The sequence below is a fragment of the Ursus maritimus genome, unplaced genomic scaffold, assembly GCF_017311325.1.
Source record: "Ursus maritimus isolate PB19 unplaced genomic scaffold, ASM1731132v1 scaffold_18, whole genome shotgun sequence".
NCBI lineage: Eukaryota > Metazoa > Chordata > Mammalia > Carnivora > Ursidae > Ursus > Ursus maritimus.
Window position 1 is genome coordinate 20,223,252 of NW_024424230.1, and position 25,395 is coordinate 20,248,646.

Consider the following 25,395-nt stretch of genomic DNA (forward strand, 5'->3'; position numbering starts at 1 on the left):
AGAAAGGCTCTTTGGATGAAGTGATGTCTAAGGTGAGACCTCAGGGATAAGTAGGAGTCAGCAAAAGAAAGGCACTGAGGTGGGGGTGGAGGTGGAAACAAAGGAGCAAATTCCAGGGTGAAGAAGCCAGAGATAATATGGCAGTTTGAAAGCAGCTAAGCACACAAGACTCTGAACTTGGGGTCAGGAGACTTGGGTTCTAGTACTAGCTCTGCTACTTCCAGAGACACGTGAAAGCCACTTGTAGCACGAGATCTCCTGGCAAGATCCACTTATCTATTTGCTTGGTTGCTACCCCTCCCCCTCTCGTGAACACCAGCCACATTCAGCCCTTATTTCTCATGGATCGTGTGTCCTAGCATTCTGGTGTTTTGCAGCCAGAATGAAGGTTAATAACCACTGTTTAGTGTGTTAAGTGGTACCATGGGGCTCTGAAACCTAAAGAGCATTTTCTTCTTACTGGTAGTACTGTGTTTTCTATTTTTAGGAATTTAAATCAAATAAGCATTTCTCCATCCCTTAATCCTCAACACTTAATACCAGCCACTTGCCTATAGCTAATGTAACAAGGAGCAGAACAATTTTAAAGTACCGGACGCTGTCTTCTGAAATAAATTTCCTTGGTTCAAAATTTACCTCTCCTTGTCTTCTCTTGCCTTTCAAGTAATTAACTCCTCTTTTTAGTTTGAACTCTGCAGTGCAAGATTCCTCTGTAGTCCTTCCAAGTGGAAAGCAATTAAAAAAATCTTTATTTATACTGCATGTACTTGAAAGTGTCAATCGGCTTCCTGACATGCCAGGCCGGCAGCATTTCATTTTGCTTGGGAATTAAGTGAACAGTAGTTGGGCCAACTCAGTGAATCATAAAACCTGCTAATTGAAGCTGGAAAATGTTTTTTTTGGCTATACCCTCGCTCGTATTTAGTATCTTGATAAATTCTGACCATGCTTCTTGAACTCTGTAAAAGAGGAAAGTGATGCCCCTGTCGTCACTTGATCCAAATATGCTCATGGGAAAAAGTAAGGTTTTTTTGATGTTTAAATCCTTCTTTTATTGAGTATCTTATTACACTCATAAATTCAAACGTAGGTTATATATTTGTCAATAAATTACGCAGATCTCAAAACAGGCATTACCTCCCAACAGGTCTTTTTAGTTTCATTTGATGAATTTGTTCTATTTTTTCTTAATAAAAACAAAAACTAACATGTGCGGTGTTTTTTTGGAAACTGCTTTTTCTTTAGGGGTTTAACCTCAGTTTTCCCAGGTACACAATAAAGGAGAAAACACTTTAAAGAATGGATAGTTTTCCAGGGGTGACAGCTGGTGTTTCAGCACCTGCTTTTACACCTGGGAAGCAGAGATCAGAGGTGGTTAAATCTCTATTGTTTGTTTAATGGACCAGATTTCATACTTAATTTTCTCTCATTGTTGTTTTTCACTTTTGCCATAAAGTAAGGCTAGCAAGACCTTTTCCACTGTAAAAGAGATAAAACTGAAAAATTTGGTCACAACTCTACTGCTTGAGAAAAACAATGTTGCCGTTTGACAAGGAGTGATATAAAATGCATTTTCCTGTAATTATAAGTAGAATATTATTTGTCTAATATTTTAAGGGAAACAAAGTGATCTATCTTCTAAGTACTTAGCACTTTTTCTCAATACGTTTAGGGTCTCAATCCAGACCCTGTAAGAATTTAATGTTTCCTTAATTCAATTTCTTTCTTTTAGTGGGAGAATAAAAAAATAAAAAAATAAATTATACTTTATTTTATGGTATCACAGCAGAAAAATTCAATTGTGACCCAGAAAATCTTTTGAAATACCTACATGAGATTTTTCTTAATGGAGGGAACATTAAACTATGATTTGGTAAATGAAATCTGGTAGTAGAAGTCAAAGTAATTACCTTGAATTCGTAATAATTTATTCCTTTAAACATGCTTTTTATATCCATTACACCACTTGATCTATATAGCCTTTCTGTGACAAAGTGTGGAAAAATAAAAACTTCCAAAAGTATATCTTTTCCCATGTATTGTCTCAACTATCATTTTTACTGAGATTTTTGCTCTCGTTTATCCTTTAGGTTTAATTAGGTGTGAAAATCAAAACACTTTCTCTTACAGAGTGTTTGTCATCCAAACTTTGATCTCATTTTTCTCTGACTTTAACTCCTTCACCTGAGCCAAATTGTAGGTATTCCTTAAGATTTAATTCTTGGTCCACTTTTTAATTTTTGTTATTTTAAAATTACTATTAATAGTTTTTAACCATGTATGTTCTTCCTTGGAGATCTTATTTGCTTGCAGCGTTTCCTTAAATTACCACTTTCACAAGATGACTTCTAAAAACACAACTCCAGAACTGACCACTCTCCTGAGAACTTGACTTGAATTTCCAACTCTTTCCTGGACACATTTCTAGATTGTTTTATTGGAGGAAGCTATAACTTAGTGTATCTCAAATCAAAGACATCAAAAGAGATCTAAGGTTAAGCTCAGAGTCAAATGTGTGTGTATGAGCTAGTGTTTGCATATACTGCAAAGGCAAGTCAAATAAATTTTGATTTTCCATTAATCAGTTTTTTCTGTACATTAAACTTGGTCCTCAACTTTTAAGTCCTATGTGTACAAAAACTGAAGTTTATCATCAATCTGATAAAAGGTGCATAACATTTCTCAGTCTTCCAAACAGTTCTTCACATATCATCTCAAATTTCCATAGTACATTTCTGTAGGTATTAAGCGTCATATAGAAAATGCGCTTCTCTGGAATTTAAATCAGTTTTCTTAATCAATTTGGCGCTATTCTTTAAACTCAATCCTGAATGATGAGTTGGCAGATCCAAATGAATTCCACACAGATTCCTAAAAGGTTGTCAGAGTGGGTTAGGTTAGTCTTTCAACATAAGCGAGTATTTACCAAGACAAAGGCCACTGATAATTGTCAAAGGCCATTACACAGAAAGTCTAAATTAAGAAAAAAATCCTCAGAAATATGGTAAATTCTAGGTGGATTCAGGAGTTCTGGTCATTTTAAGGAGAATTTAGGGGTAAACCCCGTAGAAGTGGAGGGAATGTTCCAAGTTGCCATTTTTCTTCTTACAGCTTTACAAAGTTTCTGGAGGATAATCACTCCAGGGACCTAAACCCAGAAGCCATACTTTGGGGCATGCTGATATTCATCTAATGGGACACTTTGACTCACTTCTTCAATCTGAGCTTCCTGGCAAGTTTTGGTAGAGAGAGGCGGGAAAGTGGGTATTGGGTATCTATTACCTCCTTAAATGAATTGTCGAGTTAGTGAATATAAAATGAGATATTTTGTTATTCATTAATTGGGAAGCAAACGTAGGTAAAGTCATATAGAGAGGGAAGTTAACCCTACAGGAAATAAGGTAACCGCAGTCCTTCTGACATTCCTCCACAAATGACTCCGGGCCCGACCCGCCTTCCGGGCTCTGAGCACGCCGTGGGGGTGGGGGCCGGAAGGGCGCGGCCGGGGCGGAGCGGGTGGGGTCGGGGGCGTGTCCTCGAAGAGGCGGAGACAATATGGCCGCCCAGAGCGCTTGGAGGACCTAAGAGGCGGTGGCCGGGGCCACGCCCCGAGCGGGAGGGCCGCTCTGTGCGCGTCCGCTCTATGATGCTTGCGCGCGTCCCCCGCGCGCCGCGCTGCGGGCGGGGCGGGTCTCCGGGATTCCAAGGGCTCGGTTACGGAAGAAGCGCAGCGCCGGCTGGGGAGGGGGCTGGATGCGCGCGCACCCGGGGGGAGGCCGCTGCTGCCCGGAGCAGGAGGAGGGGGAGAGCGCGGCGGGCGGCAGCGGCGCTGGCGGCGACTCCGCCATAGAGCAGGGGGGCCAGGGCAGCGCGCTCGCTCCGTCCCCGGTGAGCGGCGTGCGCAGGGAAGGCGCTCGGGGCGGCGGCCGTGGCCGGGGGCGGTGGAAGCAGGCGGGCCGGGGCGGCGGCGTCTGTGGCCGTGGCCGGGGCCGGGGCCGTGGCCGGGGACGGGGCCGGGGCCGGGGCCGGGGCCGCGGCCGTCCCCCGAGTGGCGGCAGCGGCCTTGGCGGCGACGGCGGCGGCTGCGGCGGCAGCAGCGGTGGCGGCGGCGCCCCCCGGCGGGAGCCGGTCCCTTTCCCGTCGGGGAGCGCGGGGCCGGGGCCCAGGGGACCCCGGGCCACGGAGAGCGGGAAGAGGATGGACTGCCCGGCCCTCCCCCCCGGATGGAAGAAGGAGGAAGTGATCCGAAAATCTGGGCTCAGTGCCGGCAAGAGCGATGTCTACTACTTCAGGTACCGCCCTGGGGGCGGGGAGGGGTCAGCGGGGTCAGGTCGGGGTCAAGGGTTAGCAGCTGACCTGGGCAGGGGATGTCATGATGAGAGCAGGGCCCGAGGGAAGTGGCAAAGACAGGCTGGCCTGGTAGTGGAAGGTCCCTGAGCCCTTGGGTGAGAGTTGACCCCAGTACAGTGACAGGGCAGGCACAGTGTCTGAATGGAGAACCGGAGGAGAGCGTCTTAATGTTGACCGTGCTAGGGAAAATGGTTTGTGGAAAAAAAGGGTACTGTGGCAAGGATGGTTAGTCCATAGAAGGGTTAAAAGAAGGTGTAATTCGTCGAAACTGTAAAACCCAGTCACTGTTGGCTCCTGTCCCAGCCTTTCCCAGATTCATCATCGCAGGAGTGTTTAATCATGCACATGTGGAAGAATTCGCTATCTGCAGTAATAAGGTTTGAGTTACTTTGTGAGATCCAGGAAAGTTTAGTATAAAGTAGCCACTTGGAATGCCTGAAGTTTCTTGGAACTCTCTTGGTGTTGCAGAACTTACTCGCTTTTGAAAACTGAAACACTGTAATATGTTGTTAGACTCCTAGACCAAAATTTGTCCCCCAGGGGATGTTTGGCAGTGTCTGGGGACTTTTTTGGTTCTCATACCTTGGGAGGGTGTGCTCCTGGTATCTAGCGGGTAGAGGCCAGGGATGCTGTGAGATATTCTACAATACACAGGATGGTCCCCACAACAAAGAATTATCTGGCGCAAACGTCACCAGTTTGAGAAATCTTGGTCTAAATGATTCAGGTTTTCACCCTGATGTGATCTTGCAATCCTGTGGTCATGCTGTCCATGTCATTGGATAAACCAGTAAGCTCAGGAAAGTGCCTGTGGCCATTGATATCAGTGGAATTTTCTTATCAACAAATTTACTAACTTTTAAAAATAAACCATCCTGTTTATAGAAGAGAATATAAATATGTTATATTCAGTGGTGTGGAGGGCCATTTTTGTGGGCTGATTGAGTTCGTTTTTCAGGGAATACATTTGGGTGTTGGAGCCAGTTACTGCCAGCCATTTAGTCATTGGAATAATGTTAGGAAGGATTTACTTTCTTCATCAAGGAGGTTAATGCATTGCCTCTGAGGGGGTAGAGGAGAATACACACACATACACTCTACAATGTTTATGAATTGAGAGTACTTTTAAATAGACTTGAAAGGTTAAAAAAATATACAAACATTTGTGTGTATGTGTTTATACACACAGGAATGTGATCACCACTGGTATAATATGTAAATACGGACATATTCCTGATGGTTGCTCAGATATATGGAAGAATAGTTCCTGTAAATTTATTTCACCTCTTCAAGAAAAAAAAATGAAAGTGGTGTTGCATTAGAACTTATTTTGTTGCTTGATCTGAGACCACTTGATTTGAAATCTTAAATGATGAAATGGCAGGCTTATTTTAAACATTCAAGGTGATAATCATATTTCCCCATTATTAAATATTAAATTTACTTCAGTAATACTAAAAAGGTTATTGTGGAACAAATTGTTACCTCTCTCAAGTTCACTTATTTCAGTTAGTGCTATTCACAATTGTACACTTTTGCACATTCTTTCATTAACAACTTATGTTTTCTTTCTAAGCAGGTAGCATGCTACCTTCTTTCTGTGAACTATGTATTGTCTTGTAGCCAATTATATTTTACAAGACTATTCTGTGTCTGGGATTGAACTCCTTGAGGAATAGGTGACTAGTCTATTCTCAGTAGAGCATCTTAGACTTTGAATTTCACTCTCTATGGCATTTCTCCTGGGATATAGTTTGTTTGGTTTTGGGATGACGTATTTGTTCAGACTAACTTTGGGTTATTGCAAAGTGTTTTTTGTTGTTTTCCTTGCAGTAGCTGGAAAAGTTATTTCAAAAGGCACCTTACTGTAGTGCTCATTTTGATTTGTGGTCACTTAATATTTTTTCAAAATGTGTTGTAAATTTTTCAATGTTAACTTTTTTAATACAAACTCAATAAATATTTTATGGTAGAAAAGCTGATAAAATCAACTTAAAATGAACTTTCCAAACAAATTCATCTTACAATAAATGAGAAACCAGTATAGTGATACTTTCCAGAATTAAAGTCTTTTTATTAGACAGTGCAGCATGATTTGCTTTTTACTTGTTTATACAAAATGAAAAGACATTTTGAACAGATTTGTGCCACATGTGTTTAGTTCAGGGTTGGAAGGAATGTTGTCTAATTGTTTATTGACTACCTACAAAATGTTACTTTCCAGTATTGTAACGCTCACTCTTGATTCCCTTCTGAGAGGTTACATTCAGAGGTAGTAGGACACAGGGTAGCCTGATGTGGTATTAATACAGCAGTTACTAAGACTTTGACTTCCGTTTGCAGCAATGAATGTTGGAGGGCATCTACTCATAGTGAAGGTGAACACATTCTTTTTCAACCAAACTGTCTCAGCTTTGCATATCAGCATCCCCATATATGCCTCACCCGTTAAAAAACCAGTAGCTCACAAACACCGGCCATCTCTGTTAATAGGTGGGTTGAGAGTTAACTCTCCCATTGGTAATGTGAACACCTGCACCCATTTGTTCACTCACGTTCTAATAATGCTAACTCCTGAATTAGCCTGCCCCTGGGGAGATTAATTTAAACAAATCTGTGCCTGTTAACGTACACTTATTAATTGGGCTGAAATTAAGCTCATCGGGAAGGCCTCAAATTTTGGTAAAATGGTGTTGGCCGTTTCCCGAGACTGCCAAGTTCAAATAGGAAGGCGTGCCTCGAGTTGCCAGTTAGGCAATATAATTATGCCTTCTGTCAGGATTACTGATAGTGTTGTGGCAGTTCATATATTATCATACAAAGTGTGTTTTTAAAAAAGGTGTGGTTAGATAAAGTGCTGGATCCATTGGTAATAATTTCTGAAAAGTTTGTTGCCATCATATGAACCCATTATGTGAACAGTAATTTTCTAACTGGTCTACTTGACTCCTGTGATTTCTAGTTTTCGGTTCCCTGGAATTGCTGACTGATATTTTTGAAATATTATTTTCCTCTGCATAGGACCCTATAGGAGCCAACTCATGCCATTTTTATCAAGTCTAAACTTGTTGGTTTCTAGACTTACAGGTATAATTAGGGTTAAAGATCTGGGAGTCATGGTAAACTTAAGCTGCTGCCATAAAATATGTGGTGGGATATTGGAAACGTAATAGTAAACATTTTTGTTTCTTGTATCAAAATTATGATGCGTTTGGACCTGATCACTTCCCTGAAAAAAAGATACAGGGGAACCAGAGAACAATTAAAATAATCATAGGGAGCAGGTGCATGAAGAGAGACTGAAGTTATTTCACTTTGACCTGGAAAGAAGAGGACTCAGAGGCAATGTAACTGAGGTCTGTAAAATCATGAGTGATATGATAAAAGTAGAAGTCTCTAGGGAAGGCAGCAGTGCACAGGGATGAAGAGGTTTGGATCTGGTCTTCTAACTCTGCACTTAACCATTTGGTGCAACTTTGAGCTTGTCACTTACACTTCCTGGTCCTGTGGTTTGTCGGTTTGTGAAGTGCATATGATTTTACCTGTACCTCATAGTGTTACAAGGATTCAATTTCAGATCACTGAAATAAATACATAGATCTCTTGAAACTTCAGATATGTTTAAGGACTAATTAAGGAAAACAATTCATTAACTTAAGTTGTATGGGCTGAACATATAAATAGGTTTTAAAAAAATGTATAGATACATCTGACTTGTTACCAAGGGCTGGTATGCTGCTTTGAAGGCGTGAATTCTGAATCATTGAGCATGTCAGAGTTCAAGCAGGCCTTTCCCTCTCTCTCTCTCTCTTTTTTTTGTCTTTTTTCTTAAAAAAAAAAAACAAAAAACAAAAAACAAAAAAATCCCTAAAACAACTCTGCCATGTAGTCTTTGTTGGAAAAAACAAGCTGAATGGACCAGGGGAGAGATTCATTGTCACAGTTCTTAAATACTGAAGTCTCTTTGGCTTTCAGTAAATTGTCTTTTCCCCTAATATCTGCTTTCTGACCATCCCTGTGTAGTTCAGCCTGGTGTCTTCTGTGTTACTCTCATGTTCATTTACAATAAAACCTGTGGCTCTTGCACATAGCTGTCGTCTTTCCCCCAGGGTCAATGCTGAACGCACAGATGCTAAATGAGTGTTTACCAATTGATGTGACTCTTAAAAATTTGTGAAACAAGTCTTTAAATGACCTCTTAGCCTTTGCTTTATATTATCTGGTGGTGTGCTGGGATGAAATTGGTTGAGATATTAAGTCCAAACATTTTCCAGTTCCTTATTTTCATCATTAATGTTGAGGATATTATAGAAGGCCAGAAAGCATTTTAGAGATATAGTGAAAATGGTAAGTAAAATGCTCATAGTGCAAAGATACAAGTGAGAACTCAGCATTTGAATTTCATTGAGTCTATAATACAGGGGTTTTTGTTTGTTTTTATGTAGGGTCTTATGTGTCTTTAATTCTGTGTGTGTTTTGTCTCACAGCTCTCATAGTTTTGGCAGCTATTAGTATTATTTTGCTAAATGCTTTCCATGTATTATCTTATTGGGCCCTTATAACCCTGTTAGCTATAGTTACAATTATCTCCATTTTACAGATGGGGACTTGGAACAGGGAAGTTAAGTAATATGCTTGAAGTTGTACTGTTCGTAAGGGCAGAGTCAGAATCCTGACGCAGGGGATTTAACCACAGAACTTTTAACCACCCTGCTCTGCTGCCTCCCATAGAGATCCCTACTTGTAATTCTCAAATATTGCAACATTTCGTGCCTAATCTACTTTATTGAGCTTGGCGGGCTACTAAAACCATGTAATTAGTTACTATTATATTTGCACCCTTAAGTTGACAAAGGGTAAATTTTAAATCCTCTTTGGTAGCGAAGCTGTTGTACCAGAAGATGATCTTCCAGCTCTGTGTAATATTGGGGAGAAAAAAAAAATGGAAATATTGTGGTAAATTAACATAATTAAAGCAGGTTTATTCTGGGTAATAGAAGTGATCATTTTGTTCAGAAATGTTTCCTGCCTTCTCTCTTACTTGCTCTCTCCATATATATGTAATTTAGGATTGACCCTATTATTTCTCAGATACTCATATAGGCAACATTTTCTCTAAGGAGCAAGCTATAGATCATCTTCACTTTAAAAGCTTTCACTTAAATTAGAGGAAATCAAATTGTAACTTGAGGGTTAAATGTAGCTTATGAGATAGTTTTATGTATTTCCTGCAAACAGTTCATGTGCTTCTTTCAGAGTTGAGGTGCAATTGAAATGTGCCTTACAGACCAATTAAAAAATCTCTTTAGTTGGAGGGAGGAACAAAATGTAATGTTTATTACTAAGTGCCTATTGCATAATTGCAAGTTTGACTTGCTTTTAGTTTTTTTTCTTTCTTTCTTTTTTTTTAAGATTTTATTTATTAGGGAGAGAGAAAGAGCAGGGGTAGGGGCAGAGGGAGAAGCAGACTCCCCGCTAAGCAGGAAGCAGGGAGGGGGGTGGGGGGGGGCTCAATCCTAGGACCCTGGTATCACGACCTGAGCTGAAGGCCCGTACTTAACCAACTGAGCCACCCAGGCGCCCTTTTCGTCTTTTTTCTTGATACTGCTTTTCTTGATACTGCCTGATCGAAGCCTGGATCTGGAAGTAAAAGATACATAGGTATGGTGAAAATTGTGCTCTGGTAATTCTCTCAGAGCTGAACCATCACAGTTTTTTGTGTTGTGCTAGAGGAAATTTTGTTAGGGTGCAACATTGCCATCTGTCCGACATCTGATTTTTAAAATCTGACATGCAAAGTCTCACCTGCCAGAACCCCTACAATACCTGTAATAGAGGAAATACATAGCTCAGAAGGAACCGATACACATACATTCTAAAAATAATCTCTAGCAGAAATTGGTGATTTTTTTCAAATTGCTTTTAAAATTTCATTTGTGAGATATAAAGTCATAATTTAATTTTTCATTATTTTAATTAATGGAACAGAAGTTGGTGATTTGCAAAGGAGGTGATACTTTGGTGGAGGTTTTTTTTGTTTTCTTTTGGTCTTTTTTTAGATTTCATAGTGGTACTAATAGAAATTCATAACTTTGGGGCGCCTCGGTGGCACAGCGGTTAAGCGTCTGCCTTCGACTCAGGGCGTGATCCCAGCGTTATGGAATCGAGCCCTACATCAGGCTCTTCTGCTATGAGCCTGCTTCTTCCTCTCCCACTCCCCCTGCTTGTGTTCCCTCTCTCACTGGCTGTCTCTATCTCTGTCGAATAAATAAATAAAATCTTAAAAAAAAAAAAGAAATTCATAACTTTTTAGCCTGTGTTTGAGATCATTTTAGATGTGCATGGTGAGTTAGAAATAAATCACCAGGGGCGCCTGGGTGGCTCGGTCGTTAAACATCTGCCTTCGGCCTAGGGCGTGATCCCAGAGTCCTGGGATTGAGTCCCACATCAGGCTTCTCCACTGGGAGCCTGCTTCTTCCTCTCCCACTCCCCCTGCTTGTGTTCCCTCTCTCACTGGCTGCCTCTTTCTCTGTCAAATAAATAAATAAAATCTTAAAAAAAAAAAAAAAAGAAAGAAATCACCAGCTCTTATTTTATGGACTTACTGTTTGGCTTGGAATATTAATACCCTTTGCAGCCCTTTTTAGTGGTCTTTTACTACTGTTTGCCATTTCCACTAAGAAATGACCAGGCAAATTGTAAAATGAAGTTTTTCTTAACTTTATCAGAACTTTTTTTTTTAAGACTTTATTTGTCAGAGACAGAGAGAGCACTCGAGCACACAAGTAGGGGGAGCGGGAGCGACAGGCAAAGGGAGAAGGTGACTCCCTGCTGAGCAAGGAACCCAATGGGGGACTTGCTCTCAGGACCCTGGGACCATGACCTGAGCCGAAGGCAGATGCTTAACTGACTGAGCCACCCAGACATCCTTTTAGCAGAATTTCTAAAAACTAAAACTCCCAAAGAGGAATAAAAGTATGGAATAGAGTGAAATTTAAGTAATATCTGTGGATCTTATGATTTTGCTTTGTCTTATAATACAAATACAAATTCAGACTCATTTGTTTGGGAACTTGATTGCATAAGCTGTATGTGAATATAAATAATAGTAAATACACCTTAAAATTAGGTTTTAAAATTGAGCATTTCATGTTTGTCAGGAACAATTATGAGTTATTTACAAATGAGAGGAAGAGGAACATATCTTCTTTTATTAAAGATTTTTGAAATATATTTTGGTGTTAAACTGGAAGAATCCATGGGTTAAAGCAAGAATGAATGTCTTCAGTTATTTTTCACATGTATACAGTGATGTCTGCATCTCTTTAAAAGAATTTCCTGGAGGCCTCTAGCAGAAATGGGCAAGTGCTATGGCCTTTTGAGCATAATTCTGTTAACCTTTACCACATTTGCTGTAATAGTTGGCAGTCTTGTTGACCACCAGATTCTTAACCTCCTCAAGGTCAGTGGCTGAGTCTGATTCATTTTTAAATCTCTGGTATCCACCACAGTCCCTGCTATGTGGAAAGCTCTGAAGAATTGCCTGCTGAATGGAGCAAGTAGTTAATACAGTTTTCTATTGAATAATCCAAGAAACTTCTGGTTAGTGCTAGCTATAAGTGGGCCTGCACTGTAGAGGTCATCTTGTGTCTCCTGCTGTACCCAGCATCCTGTCTTGTACTATACTAGGTATGCAAATTTTAAGTAGCTGAAGTAAGTATTCAGATTTTTCTTTAGAATTGTGTTTAGTGTTTGTGTATATATTGTATATAGATTTTTAGACCTATAGGAGGGCTATAGTAGATCTGTAGTAGGGCTTTTGATTTCTCCTTTTTTTTTTTTTTTTAAAAGATTTTATTTATTTGACAGAGAGAGACAGCCAGTGAGAGAGGGAACACGAGCAGGGGGAGTGGGAGGGGAAGAAGCAGGCTTCCAGCGGAGGAGCCTGATGTGGGGCTCGATCCCACAACGCTGGGATCACGCCCTGAGCCGAAGGCAGATGCTTAACGACTGAGCCACCCAGGCGCCCCGATTTCCCTTTTCATATTAGAAAAATCCTTTTATCCTTTGCTTTAAACATCTACCATCAAAAGTTGCTTTTGTATCATCATGAGAGGATAATATATTTCTACCTACTTTTAACTTATTTTTTTATTTCTTTGTGCTATAACTGTGAAGTTGCTTTAGTATCTGGTAGGAAGTAGTTTATAATAATAAAAATAATGTAAAAGTGGACGTACAAAATACATGTTGCAACTTTTTACCATTAGATCCTACAGTTATAAACTCACTTATCAGATTGCCATGGCAGTTTCTAAATGCTTTCTCTCCACTCCTTTACTTAACTTTGTCGGTAGACCACACTTATGTTGCACTGGTTTAGAATAAGAATGGAGACTTTTGAGTCAGAAAATTGGATCTTGAGTCTTGAATCTTCCTTTACTGTTTTAACTTGGACAGTTTTTTTTTTTTTTAAAGATTTTATTTATTTATTTGACAGAGAGAGACAGCCAGCGAGAGAGGGAACACAAGCAGGGGGGTGGGAGAGGAAGAAGCAGGCTCCTAGCGGAAAAGCCTGATGTGGGGCTCGATCCCAGAATGCTGGCATCACGCCCTAAGCCGAAGGCAGACGCGTAACGACTGCACCACCCAGGCGCCCCACGACTGCGCCACCCAGGTGCCCCATTAACTTGGACAGTTTTATAAGCTTCCATAACATAAGCTCGATTCCTCATACGTAAATCGAAGGTAAGAAGTCTAGCTCATGGAATTTTCTGAGATTAAATGAAAGTATGTGTAAGGCATTTGACATGTAGTAGATGGTCAATAGATCAATACAATAGTAGTTTCTTTCCCTTAATTAACCAACCTAAGCAGAAGCATGTGCTTGTTGATTATGTGGAGATTCACAAATATTTTGTTTTATTTTGAAATGTGATTATGGCAGATCCTAGGTTGTTATATATGTTCATGAGAGTTATTAGAAATATTTTTTCCCCTGATTATAAAAGTAACCCATGCTCAGTTTTTTTTTTTCCCCCTAAGCTTTTATTTATTTGACAGAGAGAGAGCACAAGCAGGGGGAGCAGCAGACAGACGGAGAGGGAAAAGCAGTCTCCCCGCTGAGCAGGGAGCCCCATGTGGGGCTTGATCCCAGGACCCTGGGATCATGACCTGAGCTGAAGGCAGACATTTAACTGAGCCACCTAGGCGCCCCGCAACCCATGTTCAGTATGGAAAATTGGGAAATATGGAAGAGTGTAGAGAAGCAGTGACGATCAGCATCATAGTCCTAAAGAGAATCAGTGTTGAGATTTTGGTATATTGCCTTCAATTCTGTGTGTTTATGTGTTTATGTTCTTTTGCTGTTCTTTTTATACTGAAAGAATCCATAGATGAGATCAAAGATGAATATCCTCAAAATTATTTTTAACATGTATGCAGTGATATATGCATCTCTTTAAAAAGGTCTTTCCCAGAGGCCCCTCGCTTTTTTCAAAATATAGTCTGTTTTTTGGGTATACTTACCTGCACATTTTTTATTATGGAAAAATTCAAACACATACAAGAGGAAAAGTAGTTAGAAAAGTATGATGAATCTCCCATGTGCTCATTAATCAGTTTTAACGATTATCAACTCGTGGCCAAGCTTGTTTCATCAATATTCAGCCCCCTTACCCCATTATATTTTGAGATAATTCCCCGATGTAATTTCTGATACTTCCATAACAGTGTCCAGTCCCCAATTCAACCAAAATAACGAGTGTTTTTCCTTTTCCCTTTCTCAAAAAGCGAGTGCCTTAAGGCAGTGGGATGAGATTAAGTATAATTCTGCATTCATTCGTTTTTTATTTTTTAGTGGATCACCCTGGCTTTCATTTTTAATTAACTATAATGTAGCGATAAGAGAATTTGCTACCAGTAATATACTGTTTGCATGTTATTTTTGTTACAAAAATGCTAGTTATGTAATGAGATGATTGGTACAGAATTTGAGTTATATTTAAGGTCTTTTATACCGTTTAAAATTGTGTTGGTGATTCTGTAAATATATATGTCAAGGGAAGAGGTGGAATGCTGTCACATTTTACCAGCAGCCAAATTGTAAATAATTATTTTCCTTAATGATACTTTAAAAATAATTCTCTACTTCTCCCCCAACTGCTAAGGAAATTATTTAATGCTCAAATTTGCCCAAACTCCATATTTAAAAAAAAAACTACTTTCCAGTTTTCAGGGGATATATTCAGTTTGTATACTTTAATGTACTAAACATTTCAGTATAGAAATTTTCAGGGGCGCCTGGGTGGCACAGCGGTTAAGCGTCTGCCTTCGGCTCAGGGCATGATCCCGGCGTTATGGGATCGAGCCCCACATCAGGCTCCTCCACTATGAGCCTGCTTCTTCCTCTCCCACTCCCCCTGCTTGTGTTCCCTCTCTCGCTGGCTCTCTCTATCTCTGTCAAATAAAAAAATAAAATCTTTAAAAAAAAAAAAAAAGAAATTTTCAAACAGATATATAAAAGTAGAGAAAATCATACAAGAAATTACCAAGTACTCAATAATTGTTAATCTTATTTCTTCGGTGCCCCAATCCACTATCCCTGACTCAACCTTCATTATTTTGAAGCAAATCTGACATTAGATAATAATTTCATTCATAAATAACTACTTTGGTATGCTGTTTGTGAGGATAGGACTTAAACTTGTAGAAGTTTTATAACCATGCAGAATTCAGTATTTCAAAAACCAGAATACAAGAGTTGCCAACAGGCAGTTCATGATTATTTACCTGATACCGGCAGCAATTGCTATATGGTTCAGAGAAAGAAAACATTCCACTGCTTCATTCTGGGAAGGCTTTATGGAAGAAGTATAATGTAAATTGGTATTTCTGGGCTCTTGGGGATCAGGGTGGGAGTCATGCATTATAGATCAGGTAAAAGATATGGTTTGCAGAGGGCTGAAGAGGGAAACCGTTCAGCCTGTTTAGAACAGAGGGAATAAACCAATATAGTTGGAGCAAAGGTCACTGGGTTAAGGGGAGTGGAAAAGTGGGGTTTAAAGGTTCCAAGGAGGCTAGATGAAAAAGGGTCTTAAATGCAGGGCTAAGATGTTTGGCCCCCATTTCCTAATGGGTTAAAGTCATTGAAGGCTTTTAAATTGGAACTATGGTCAGAGTGGTGTTTTAGGAAGAGTAATTTGGTTAGTTGAGAAGGCAGACGAGCAAATGGAGTCACTTAGCCTGTCCTGGTGATTTAGACCCCAGGTGACGAAGACTTGATTTAGGCAACAACAATGGAAAGGAAGTATGGATTCAAAGGTATGAAGGAACTGGATTTAGTAACTGACAGAAGATGGGAGAATATAAGTAAGACAAGAGATAAAATCTGCAGAGGAGGCCTGAGGATGGGTCACTTTAGGAAAGGCCTGCATGTAAGGAGTGGGAGGAAAGGACTTAGAGAAGGGGGATGACTTGTAGGTAGATTTCTCTGTGTGTATATGGCATTCAGCTTTGAAGCAATGGCGTATATTTGAATTAATTGATTTGACAGCTTTCCGATTGCATGTTTTTGTACTGAAGTACAAAAAGTTAATTTTAATTTCAGATCTTAGTCTCAGCCAAAACTTGACTTGTGGAGACAATTGGTATTGAAAGTTGGAGAAATCTTTTTCTTTTCAATATGTACTCTGTAACTAACAAGTAAGCTTTAACACTTAAAGGGGAGAAAACAATAGAAAGTTGATGTTTCTTTATTCTCAAAACTTTTCCAGTGCTGTAGTTTAGAGAATTTTTAGTGTGGAGGTTTTTATTATTCCTCACAAAGTGCTGTTGGCAAGTGATGCCCTTCTGAACATGGTCTTCAGCCGTATAGCTACCATCTGCTGTCCGCAGTGCATCTTGTCACTCATAGGCCAGTTTCACCTTATTGCAGTCTGATTATTGCCACCCCCACAGTTCATCCTGTTAGAAACTGGTTTGAAGATACACTTGTGTTTGCTCAGACTCTGGTCTCCTCATAATGTTTGACTAAACGTCACGATGATCCGTGTTACCCAAGTAACATGAAAAAAAGAGGTTCTGCTGTGTTAGAGGAGTGTTTTCAGAGTGCAGTTGCACAGGCAAGCGACAGGTTTTCAGAAGAATTAATTTTTATATGGAGACTAGCAGGGCATGTTACAGTTGTCTAGCTCAGGGAATGATGATTACAGGTGAGTTTATAGAGTGATAAAATGTGAATACCACTAAATAAAGATGACCACAATTTAAGTAGTTTCTGGTATCTCATCGAAGTTTTTTTAGAGTTGAAAGTCAGATGCCAAATAAAATTTCTTTCTTTTTGACAATCTATAGTTAGAAACCTCTAAGACAGAGTTTGGCTTAAGAAGTGCTTTAAACAGTTTAATCAAAATGAAAGCAAAGACACAGTTCAAATGATGAAATGTTTTTATATGAAAAAAATTTCATGTTTCTGATTTTCATTTAATCATTACTTTAGGGTATTTGGAGGGTAGGAGAAGTTAAAGGTGAAATCACAAGTTGGTTCAGGGCTGGCATATCTAGGAGGCAGTTGGTTGGGAATTTTTTTTTGTGGTTGAAAGTGAAATATTAGTATTTCATTACTGGGATTAGAAGTAATCACTTTGGTTAGAAACTGAAAATGACTAATATCCTTCACTAGTCTACTAGAATTTTTTTTAAAAAGTAATTTTCCTTAGTTATAGTTTGCTACTTTTAGAATAAAAGCTTAGTCACGTTAAGTTCTGGTGTGTGTAAGACTGCAACCTACCGCAGCCATCTTAGATGGCAGACTGATAGCTTAGTCTGAGTTAAGTCCAGAGCTTAATTGACATGAAGTCTTTTTGTTCATCTAGCATTATTTCGTCTGCCACTTCTAGGGTTGTTTTGGTGCTGTGCAAATATTTTATATCTGATGGGCAGAATTCTTATTTAATGATCGATTCCCTTGGGCCTTGCCTTTCTATGTGCTTGCCTTCATCCTGTGAGGAAGAAGGTCCCTTGTTTAAAATCTCCTGGGGCAGCCAGGTTGACTTTCCTTAAAGCACCAAGCGCAAGCTATAGCAGTTACAGAGAAGAAAATGGCTTGTACCACTGTTCTGAAGGCACAGTGTATATGAAGAGTACTTGTAGCTCTCCAATACAGATGCTTCATAGAATTCCATCTTACGACAGGCGACAGTGAATTTGGTATGAGTAACTGACTGGTTACCAGTTGATATTCCATCTTTTTCGGGATATGTTAATAGCTAAAACTTGATTTCCACTTTCTTACTTCATTGCTAATTTAGTTTATCAGTAGGGTGTCTCAGGCTTTCAGTTTCCATTTGGTTTTTAAAATCAATAAACAGAGGAACAGTTTAAGCCATATTAAATTGCTAATCTAGATCATAAACGAGGCAATCACATTTTATGAGTATGGCCTTTTAACGGAGTTCTTAAGTATTTAGATTTCCTTAATTTGGGGAGAAGTGTCTAAAACTGATAGCTAATGAGTTTTGTTCTATGGAGGAATGTTGTAGTGAGGCTCTAGTATGCTTTCAGCCGGAGTAGGTAACTGGCATGTCAACTGTTCCAGAAGGAATGACTTATTGCAGGGCTCATTTGAGAAAATTGTCAATTGATTTCTCAAAAAATGACTTTCTAGTTGTCTTTAAGCTATATCCTTAAAAATAAGAGTGCTTATCTTTTTGATAGAAGTTGCTACCTTAGTAATTTCATCTTCTGAAACACTAGTCTGTCGAAACTAAGTCCACTCTTAAGCTCGGCTTTTATTGCACTAATGAGATGTCTCATTAGAGTGATATCTGACTGAGAATGTCAGTTGTTATTACCTCTATCTGTAGGTTGAATTTTAGAACTTGAATTGTGTTTCTGGAATACTTAAATTATGTGATTGTGGGGAAAAAATGCTGATATGATCGATCATTTTTTGTCTCGAAACCAGTGGTGGCAGAATACCATAGAGTTTGCGACAGAGTGCAGTGTGTTGGTTTGGATTTGACCCAGAGAGAAGTTTTGCTCTTCCAGGGCAGTATTTTATTACTTGGTTTCCCAGCCAGAATTCTCTTTTGTCTTCCTCTTCAATTATTTTTCTTTTATTGTGGTCAGTTCATACAAGGTTAAGTTCTAAATAGGACGTGTTAGTTTTTTGGAGAAATATTTTAGAATTCTTACAGTTTTCTTCTAGTAGCATATCTATGTTGACTTTAACAGTTGATTTTAGTGTACTTGGCTCAGAAAATTTATTAGATAAGATGGGGGTATTCTTCCTGTAAAAATTTTCTTTCTTTTTTTTTTTTTTTTTCTTTTTTTAAAGATTTTATTTATTTATGTGACAGAGAGACAGCCAGCGAGAGAGAGGGAACACAGCAGGGGGAGTGGGAGAGGAAGAAGCAGGCTCACAGCCAAGGAGCCCGATGTGGGACTCGATCCCGGTACGCCGGGATCACGCCCTGAGCCAAAGGCAGACGCTTTAACGACTGCGCCACCCAGGCGCCCCATTGTAAAAATTTTCTTATAGATCAGTGCCATATAGCAAAAAAAAGTTTTGAGAAAAACTAGTTTAGCTTTCTGTGTAATTCTGACACTTTTATAATTTTCTAGCTTTGACAATATTTCTTATGAAAAGTAAGTTATTGATAAGCTTCTCCAGGATAGGAGTTTGGCTAATAAAACTCATGTCAGCGTACAAACACATTTGCAAATGTTTGTCTTAGTTTCCTCCTTTGAGTAGTTACATTAGGGAGCATTTAAATATTGTTAGAATTCCGTATTTTTTTTTCTGTTGTATATGTCGTGAGTTCAGATTGGTAGCCCAAAGAATATATGGATTCCAGGTGTTTTTGTGTGTGTTTTTAATAAGGATTGTTGACTTCAGAAGGACTTTTTCTGAAGTTCTGATCACTGCTGACATTGTGTATATGTAATACTTACAAAAAATAAAAAGCACTTCAAAAGTCAGTTTGGAAATAAGTTTGTAATATTGAAGACAGTGGCAGTGTGCATGTTGTGCTGTGCATGCAGTTTGTACGGGGATGCTGAGTGCCAGGTGGGGTAATCTGCAGTAACATCTGTTGTGTACTCCAGTGGTGTACCTGGTGGAGTGTAATATTCAGCGATACATTATCTCTTCTTACAGGGAAGTTATGAAATTCCTTTAAACTTTACCATTTCTTTGAAAAAAAAAAACATGTAAAATTGTGGTGTGGTAACAATTGGGATAGAAAGAAAGATGTGAAGAAAGGTTTATGTAGAGATCCAGGGGAAACACTGTTATCTTTTCTACAATGAATGCTTCTTTCTTCTAGTCCAAGTGGTAAGAAGTTCAGAAGCAAACCTCAGTTGGCAAGGTACCTGGGAAATACTGTTGACCTCAGCAGTTTTGACTTCAGAACTGGAAAGATGATGCCTAGTAAATTACAGAAGAACAAACAGAGACTGCGGAATGATCCTCTCAATCAAAATAAGGTTGGTGAATTTACTTAGAGCGTATGGATGCTATTTCAGAAGCTCTCCACAAAGTATCTTACATTGTAATTATGTCACTAGAATTTTGGCTGTCTGAACGTCCCAATCTCTCCCCCTCCCCCGCAAAACATTTGGACTTACAAATCTGATTAATTTTCTGGTAGTTGGCAGTACTTTGCATAAGTAAATTGTGCACAGTTGAAAATAGTATTCCAGTATCTGTCTAGGTCAACATCACATTTTTTGGCCCACTGGGACTGTTTACAAAAGATTTCTGTGTTGATGTTAATTGTCTCTTTTTTTTCTTAAAATAGTTCCTGTTGCCCAGAGAGACAAAATTTTAATGTGGCAAGTATCCTTACCACATAGTTTGTGCTTACCTATCAATTTTCAGAATTAAGATTTGAGAAAGGGCAGTTTTTATTTTGACTTTTGATGATGTTGAGGATAGTGACTTTTAGCAATAATATTCTCATTCTAATACTGTGATTGGGGATTTTTCCATTAGCTCTTACTTTTATTGAGCTGCTTAGGTCTTTTACTGCATGGGAATTTAAACAAGTAGCATTTGAATTATTACGCTAATTTAATTGTATCAGAACACCCAATATCTTTATCAAGAAATCCACCCCCCACCCCCACAAGGGCAACTAATCTTATATAACCATTTTGTCTGAATTTTCTTCCTCTAAATTTTAGAGATCTATGTGTATTGCCACCATGGTCATTTTACACTGACTGTGTGAAAATAGTGGAGGGAAAAGTAAGGGCTTTTCTTTCCAGGGTACATATAACCTTACTATAACCTCGCTTGCTGCTTGGGAGTACTGCATTCATTTTAGGAACCCTGAGGCAGTGTGTAGGATGGGATGGGCTTTGAAACCAGGCAGGCGTGGTTTGATGTACTGGCTCTGCCACCTATTAGCTCAGGCAGTCATGGGTAACTCTTTTTAACCTCTGATGGCCTCAGATCTCTCATTTGTAAAACTAAGGTAATGAACTCTTTCCTTTCGCATTATTGCGAGGAGTAAATAGGAATTTATATGAAAACATCTAATAAAGTATTTGACCCATGTGAGTTCCTTTCCTTTCTCCATTGCACCTTCCCAAGCACCAAGCTTCCTTGGTGAACAGTGTTGCTTGGTGGCCAGTGTACATGGAAATTTTTTGACCCAAGATCTCTTCCTCTGTATCTTTTTATTTTTCCTGAAGGATATGGGTCTCTTCTTCATATCTAAACTTTTTTCAGAATTCAGCTTAATAGTTTGTTAATAATAGTTTAATTTCCAGAAATTGGTATGAGGGTCAGAGTACATTGTTTCATCTGTTGCGTTGGTTACTGTGCATCAGTTTACCATAGGGGCATTGTCAAGTACCTTGTTTATAGGCGGAATGGAAAGGGACTGCTGAAATTGCTTTCTCTATTGCTTAACAATGGGATTACTTTGGGTTGATAGCTATGGAGGTGTTAAGTGTGAAGAAAGATGGTGGTAGAGGGAGCTCAAATTACTGAAAGTGAGGACCTTAGTGTGTATAGCTCTGCGATTCAGCTTAAGAAACCCCTTATTTTGGGTTCATTTTGCTTCTTAAATATACAGAGGAAAATTAAGATTTAGTTTTCTAAAACTGCCTTTAAAAAAACCTCTAACCACAATGCTGGGTACCTGTCAGAAGGGCTCAAATATTTATGAAATGAATGGAATGCTTTCAAGCTGCCTTATTGTTCTCAGAATCACAGTTAAACTACACTAAGTATAATATGAAGATATGTTCCTGATAGTTATGATTCACTAAAAACCAAAAACTAATTCGTCTCTTTAGTTTGTGTGCACCTTTATGCTCTAGCTGCGCTGGACCGCTCATCATCCTGCACCATGGCATGTGCTTTCAAGATTCTGCTTGCTCATGTGCTGTTTCCTCTGCTTGGAATGCGCTTCCCCCCTTCCCCTCCATCTGGTGAACTCCTACTCATCCAAGGCCCAGCTCCATTGTCTCCACCTCTGTGAAGCCTGCCCCTGCATTCTCCAGGCAGAACCAGTCCCTTCTTCCATAATGCCTCCCTGGTGCTTTGCCATTGTATTTGTGATTGTTTGTCTGCTTCAGCTAGACTGTGAGCTCCATGAGGGCGAGGACTATGTCTTTTTTTTTGTTTGTTTTTTGTTTTTTGTATAGGGAGTCCAAAGCCTAGCACACGGTAGGTACTTAGTAAATGTTTGCTTCATGTTTATTTGACTTAATATCCACCTCATTCCAGAAGTTTATAGTGGTCATAAATATTGAATAAATTAATATACCATACATTATTTTGAAAGTGCCTTTCATTGTCATTGTTTTCTGAAGTTTCTATCTGAATTTTGGGGGGGCATAGTCTTAGTTTTACACCTGATATTATTTTAATTAAGCAGTCACAAAAATGGAGTTTTGCAGTTTTAAAAATAAGCTTTCTTTTGGAGTAATGCCAACATTGAATATCTCTATAAAAGCAGAAAGTGTATTCGTGGCTAGTTCTGTATTATATCTTTTTAAAAAATAATACAGTATGGAGAAGGCTGGGAGATACAAATTGATGAATAGGAATGTTACCTAGTTTTGCTATATAGTTACAAACTTGGCTGAAGTGCATTATTGTGTTGTTTTTGAGGTTTTTAAAAACCCTCGAAAGAATTTGAAATGTAATTAACAAAATAAACTTTGAAACAGGTTAAGTTGTAGTTTATAATGACTGATTATAAACTGAGATCGTAATATATGTTCCATTTCAAAAGTGAGTTTAGTGGGTGCATAATACTTCAGGTATGGTTGAGAAAATATCTTTTGAAGATCTTTGCAAAGTGGCAGTTATTTTAGGATGAGAGGCTACAGTGGAGCAGGCATTGTCTTTTGATTAATATTTGGTGTTTTTGCAGTACTATTCCTGCTTGCCTCAGTCTCAGTCTTCACCTTACTCTGAAAATCTGTTCCATTCTTGATCATATTGTGTCTTACTGATTTGCCACTACCATAAATATTTCCAGTTGCTACCTCCATCTTTCTAGCCGATAAGGTATGTGTCAAGTAGGTTGCTGAAGATATTCCATTCGGTTAATGGAAAAAGACTAGACAAAGATTTGGAAGTCATCAGTATAGAGTTTGAAGTGATGAGCAGCTTTCTCAAACTTCAGAGGGAGAAGTTATAGTTATGTGGTGATGGAAATGCTGTAGCCAGCCATGTGTGGCTGGCTAGTGAGTAGTTGGAATGTGGCTAGTGAGACTGAATAACTGATTTTTAGTTTTGTTTAATCACATTTAAATAGCCACATATTTCTAGTGGCTATTTATTGGACAGCATTGAGAGTTATGCCTCTCAATATGTAAATAAGACGCCAAAACCTTTGCTTGGAAAGCTAAATAATATAGGCATTCATCCAGGCTCTGATCTTTTAAAGAGGGGAGATGTTTTAAGGTTTCAGAGATACAACCTTCAACATTTTAAAAAGGAAGCTAATTTCTTAAAAAGGTAAGTTTCTTTAAAAATTCAATTGGGAAGACTAGGATTGGAAAAAAAGAGTACAGTGATTCTGGGTGCAAAATATGTTTTGGGAACTCCAGTAGTTTGGTTTTGTTATTAGCAATTCCTTTTGTTTCAGTGTTTCAGTTGTGTAAATATTAAATTGAATTTCTTATGTTTCTAGTTCTTAACCACACTGAAATGTGTATAAATTAAAGCTACAAAACTAATAATAACCAAGTTCCCTAACATTAATGTGACATATGTATTTTATAAAATGCTCACAATATGAATTGGTATGGAACAAGTTACTTTTTAGGTTGGCTTGTCCATGCTACTAATACCTTGGAAAGACTCAGTTCTTTCATCACATTTCTCTATTCACACAGATTTGATACATGTGGAAATAAAGAGCATCATATTGTCTTGAATGGAATCAGTTGTACAAGTCTGCCATTATTTATTTCTCATGAATTGCTTTGGTTTATGGTAGTATGAGATTGTGATTTTATAAACATAGCCTTGGATTCTATATGGCTGTGTCCTAGGTATGTAACGAAATGATGTAGAATGTGCTTGTTTTAATTATCCTCAACAAAATAATAAAATTCTTGTGGAGAGCTAATATATCTTGGGGGCAGTATCTGCAGTTTGAGAAAGTTAACAGATGGTGATAGTGGGAATCGGATTGAATATTGGATATAGAATGGGTGCAGTGTGGAGAATGGATTTGGGAAAAGGTGAAACTAGAAGTAGGGATAGTTGGTTGGGCTGTTGTAGTCTAGAAAAGCAATGATGGCAACTAACACTATAGCAGGAGGTATGGAAAGGTGTGAAATTCAATCAAGAGAAATTAGTAGGTATTAAGTACTGATGATCGTAGAGAGAACTATTAATGCCTGCTGCAGTTTTGGCCTGAGTCACTTGGGGTGAAGGTCGATAAAGAATAGGGGAGGAAGAGCAACTTTGGGGATGGGGTGAAGAAGACCGAATTAAAAGTTTTGTTTCTTGGGGTTCTGAAAGGATCTGGTGCGTGCCCAGGAACTCTGAGGTCACGTTTTGAGAACTCCTGTCCTTGTAGTTCCTCATAAGTTGTTAGGATCGCCTCACAAAGGGGCAAATAGGAGAAAAGTATCTTATCACACTGTTGATAGTGAATAAATGAATAAATTAGTCTTCTGGGGAGTTACAAGGAGCTTCCAGAAAGGTAGGAGGAGAATCAAGAAAATGTGGTGTTCTAAAAGCCTAGGAAAGAAAGTTTTTTGTTAAATGACATGGCAAGATCAAGGAGGATAAAGACTTCATAGTATCCATTGGATTTTCAAATTAGAAGGCATCTGATGACCTTTTATAACCAATTTTGAGGGACCAGAAGTCTTTCTTAAAAAGCTAGAAAATTTCTGGGAAATGAGAAATTAGAAGTAAAATGTAGCCTGCTCATTTAAAAGTTTTAAAATTTTGATTTATTATTGATTGGGTAATCTGTACACAGGATGAAAGGATAGTCAATAAAAAAAATCTCCCTCCCTCTCCAGCCTTTCATGTGCGGTCTTCTTCCCAAGAGGAAACTATTATTATTCTTTTTTTTTTTTTTTTTTGGTATGTCCTTCCATAGCTTCTGTGCATTTACAAACATGCATATATGTGCATTTTTACCCCTCTCCCCATAAAAATGGTTTGACTACTCTTAAACAGAGCTTGAATGAGAGGTGGAGGAGAGAGGACAATATTTAGAAGAGAATGTATGACCAAGGAACATTTTCATTATTGTTATTTTTTCCTTTAGTGGATGAAAGAGGCCAGTAGAGAAGTCAGGCAGGTGTCCAACCTGAGAGTACATTCTTCAGGAGGCCCTCCAGGAACCTTTGAACTGAGTGAAGTATTTTCTGTTATGCATTTTTCTGAGGAGAGAGTCTGTTTTCTTTATCAAACTCTCAAAGGGAAATGTAACTAAGAAAGCTAATAACCATTGTTTTAAAAGAGGAGAGGAAGCTAGGCCTTGGCAAAAGATATGCAGGACCAAAAGATATGCGGGACCAACTCACTTGCTGTAGCTCAAATTAGGCCTT

General features: G+C 38.9%; 1 protein-coding gene across 2 annotated transcripts in view; it reads left to right on the plus strand.

The window, feature by feature from the left end:
• The first annotated feature begins 3,738 nt into the window (after nucleotides 1-3,738).
• The window catches only part of MBD2 (methyl-CpG binding domain protein 2), a 66,827-nt gene continuing 45,170 nt past the window's right edge, over nucleotides 3,739-25,395 (plus strand). For both annotated transcript variants that reach the window (XM_008692224.2, XM_040632496.1), the window contains exons 1-2: nucleotides 3,739-4,292; nucleotides 19,680-19,839. In XM_008692224.2, the coding sequence (XP_008690446.2) occupies nucleotides 3,754-4,292; nucleotides 19,680-19,839 (699 nt within the window). In that variant the 5' untranslated portion in view covers nucleotides 3,739-3,753. The remainder of the gene's footprint in view (nucleotides 4,293-19,679; nucleotides 19,840-25,395) is intronic.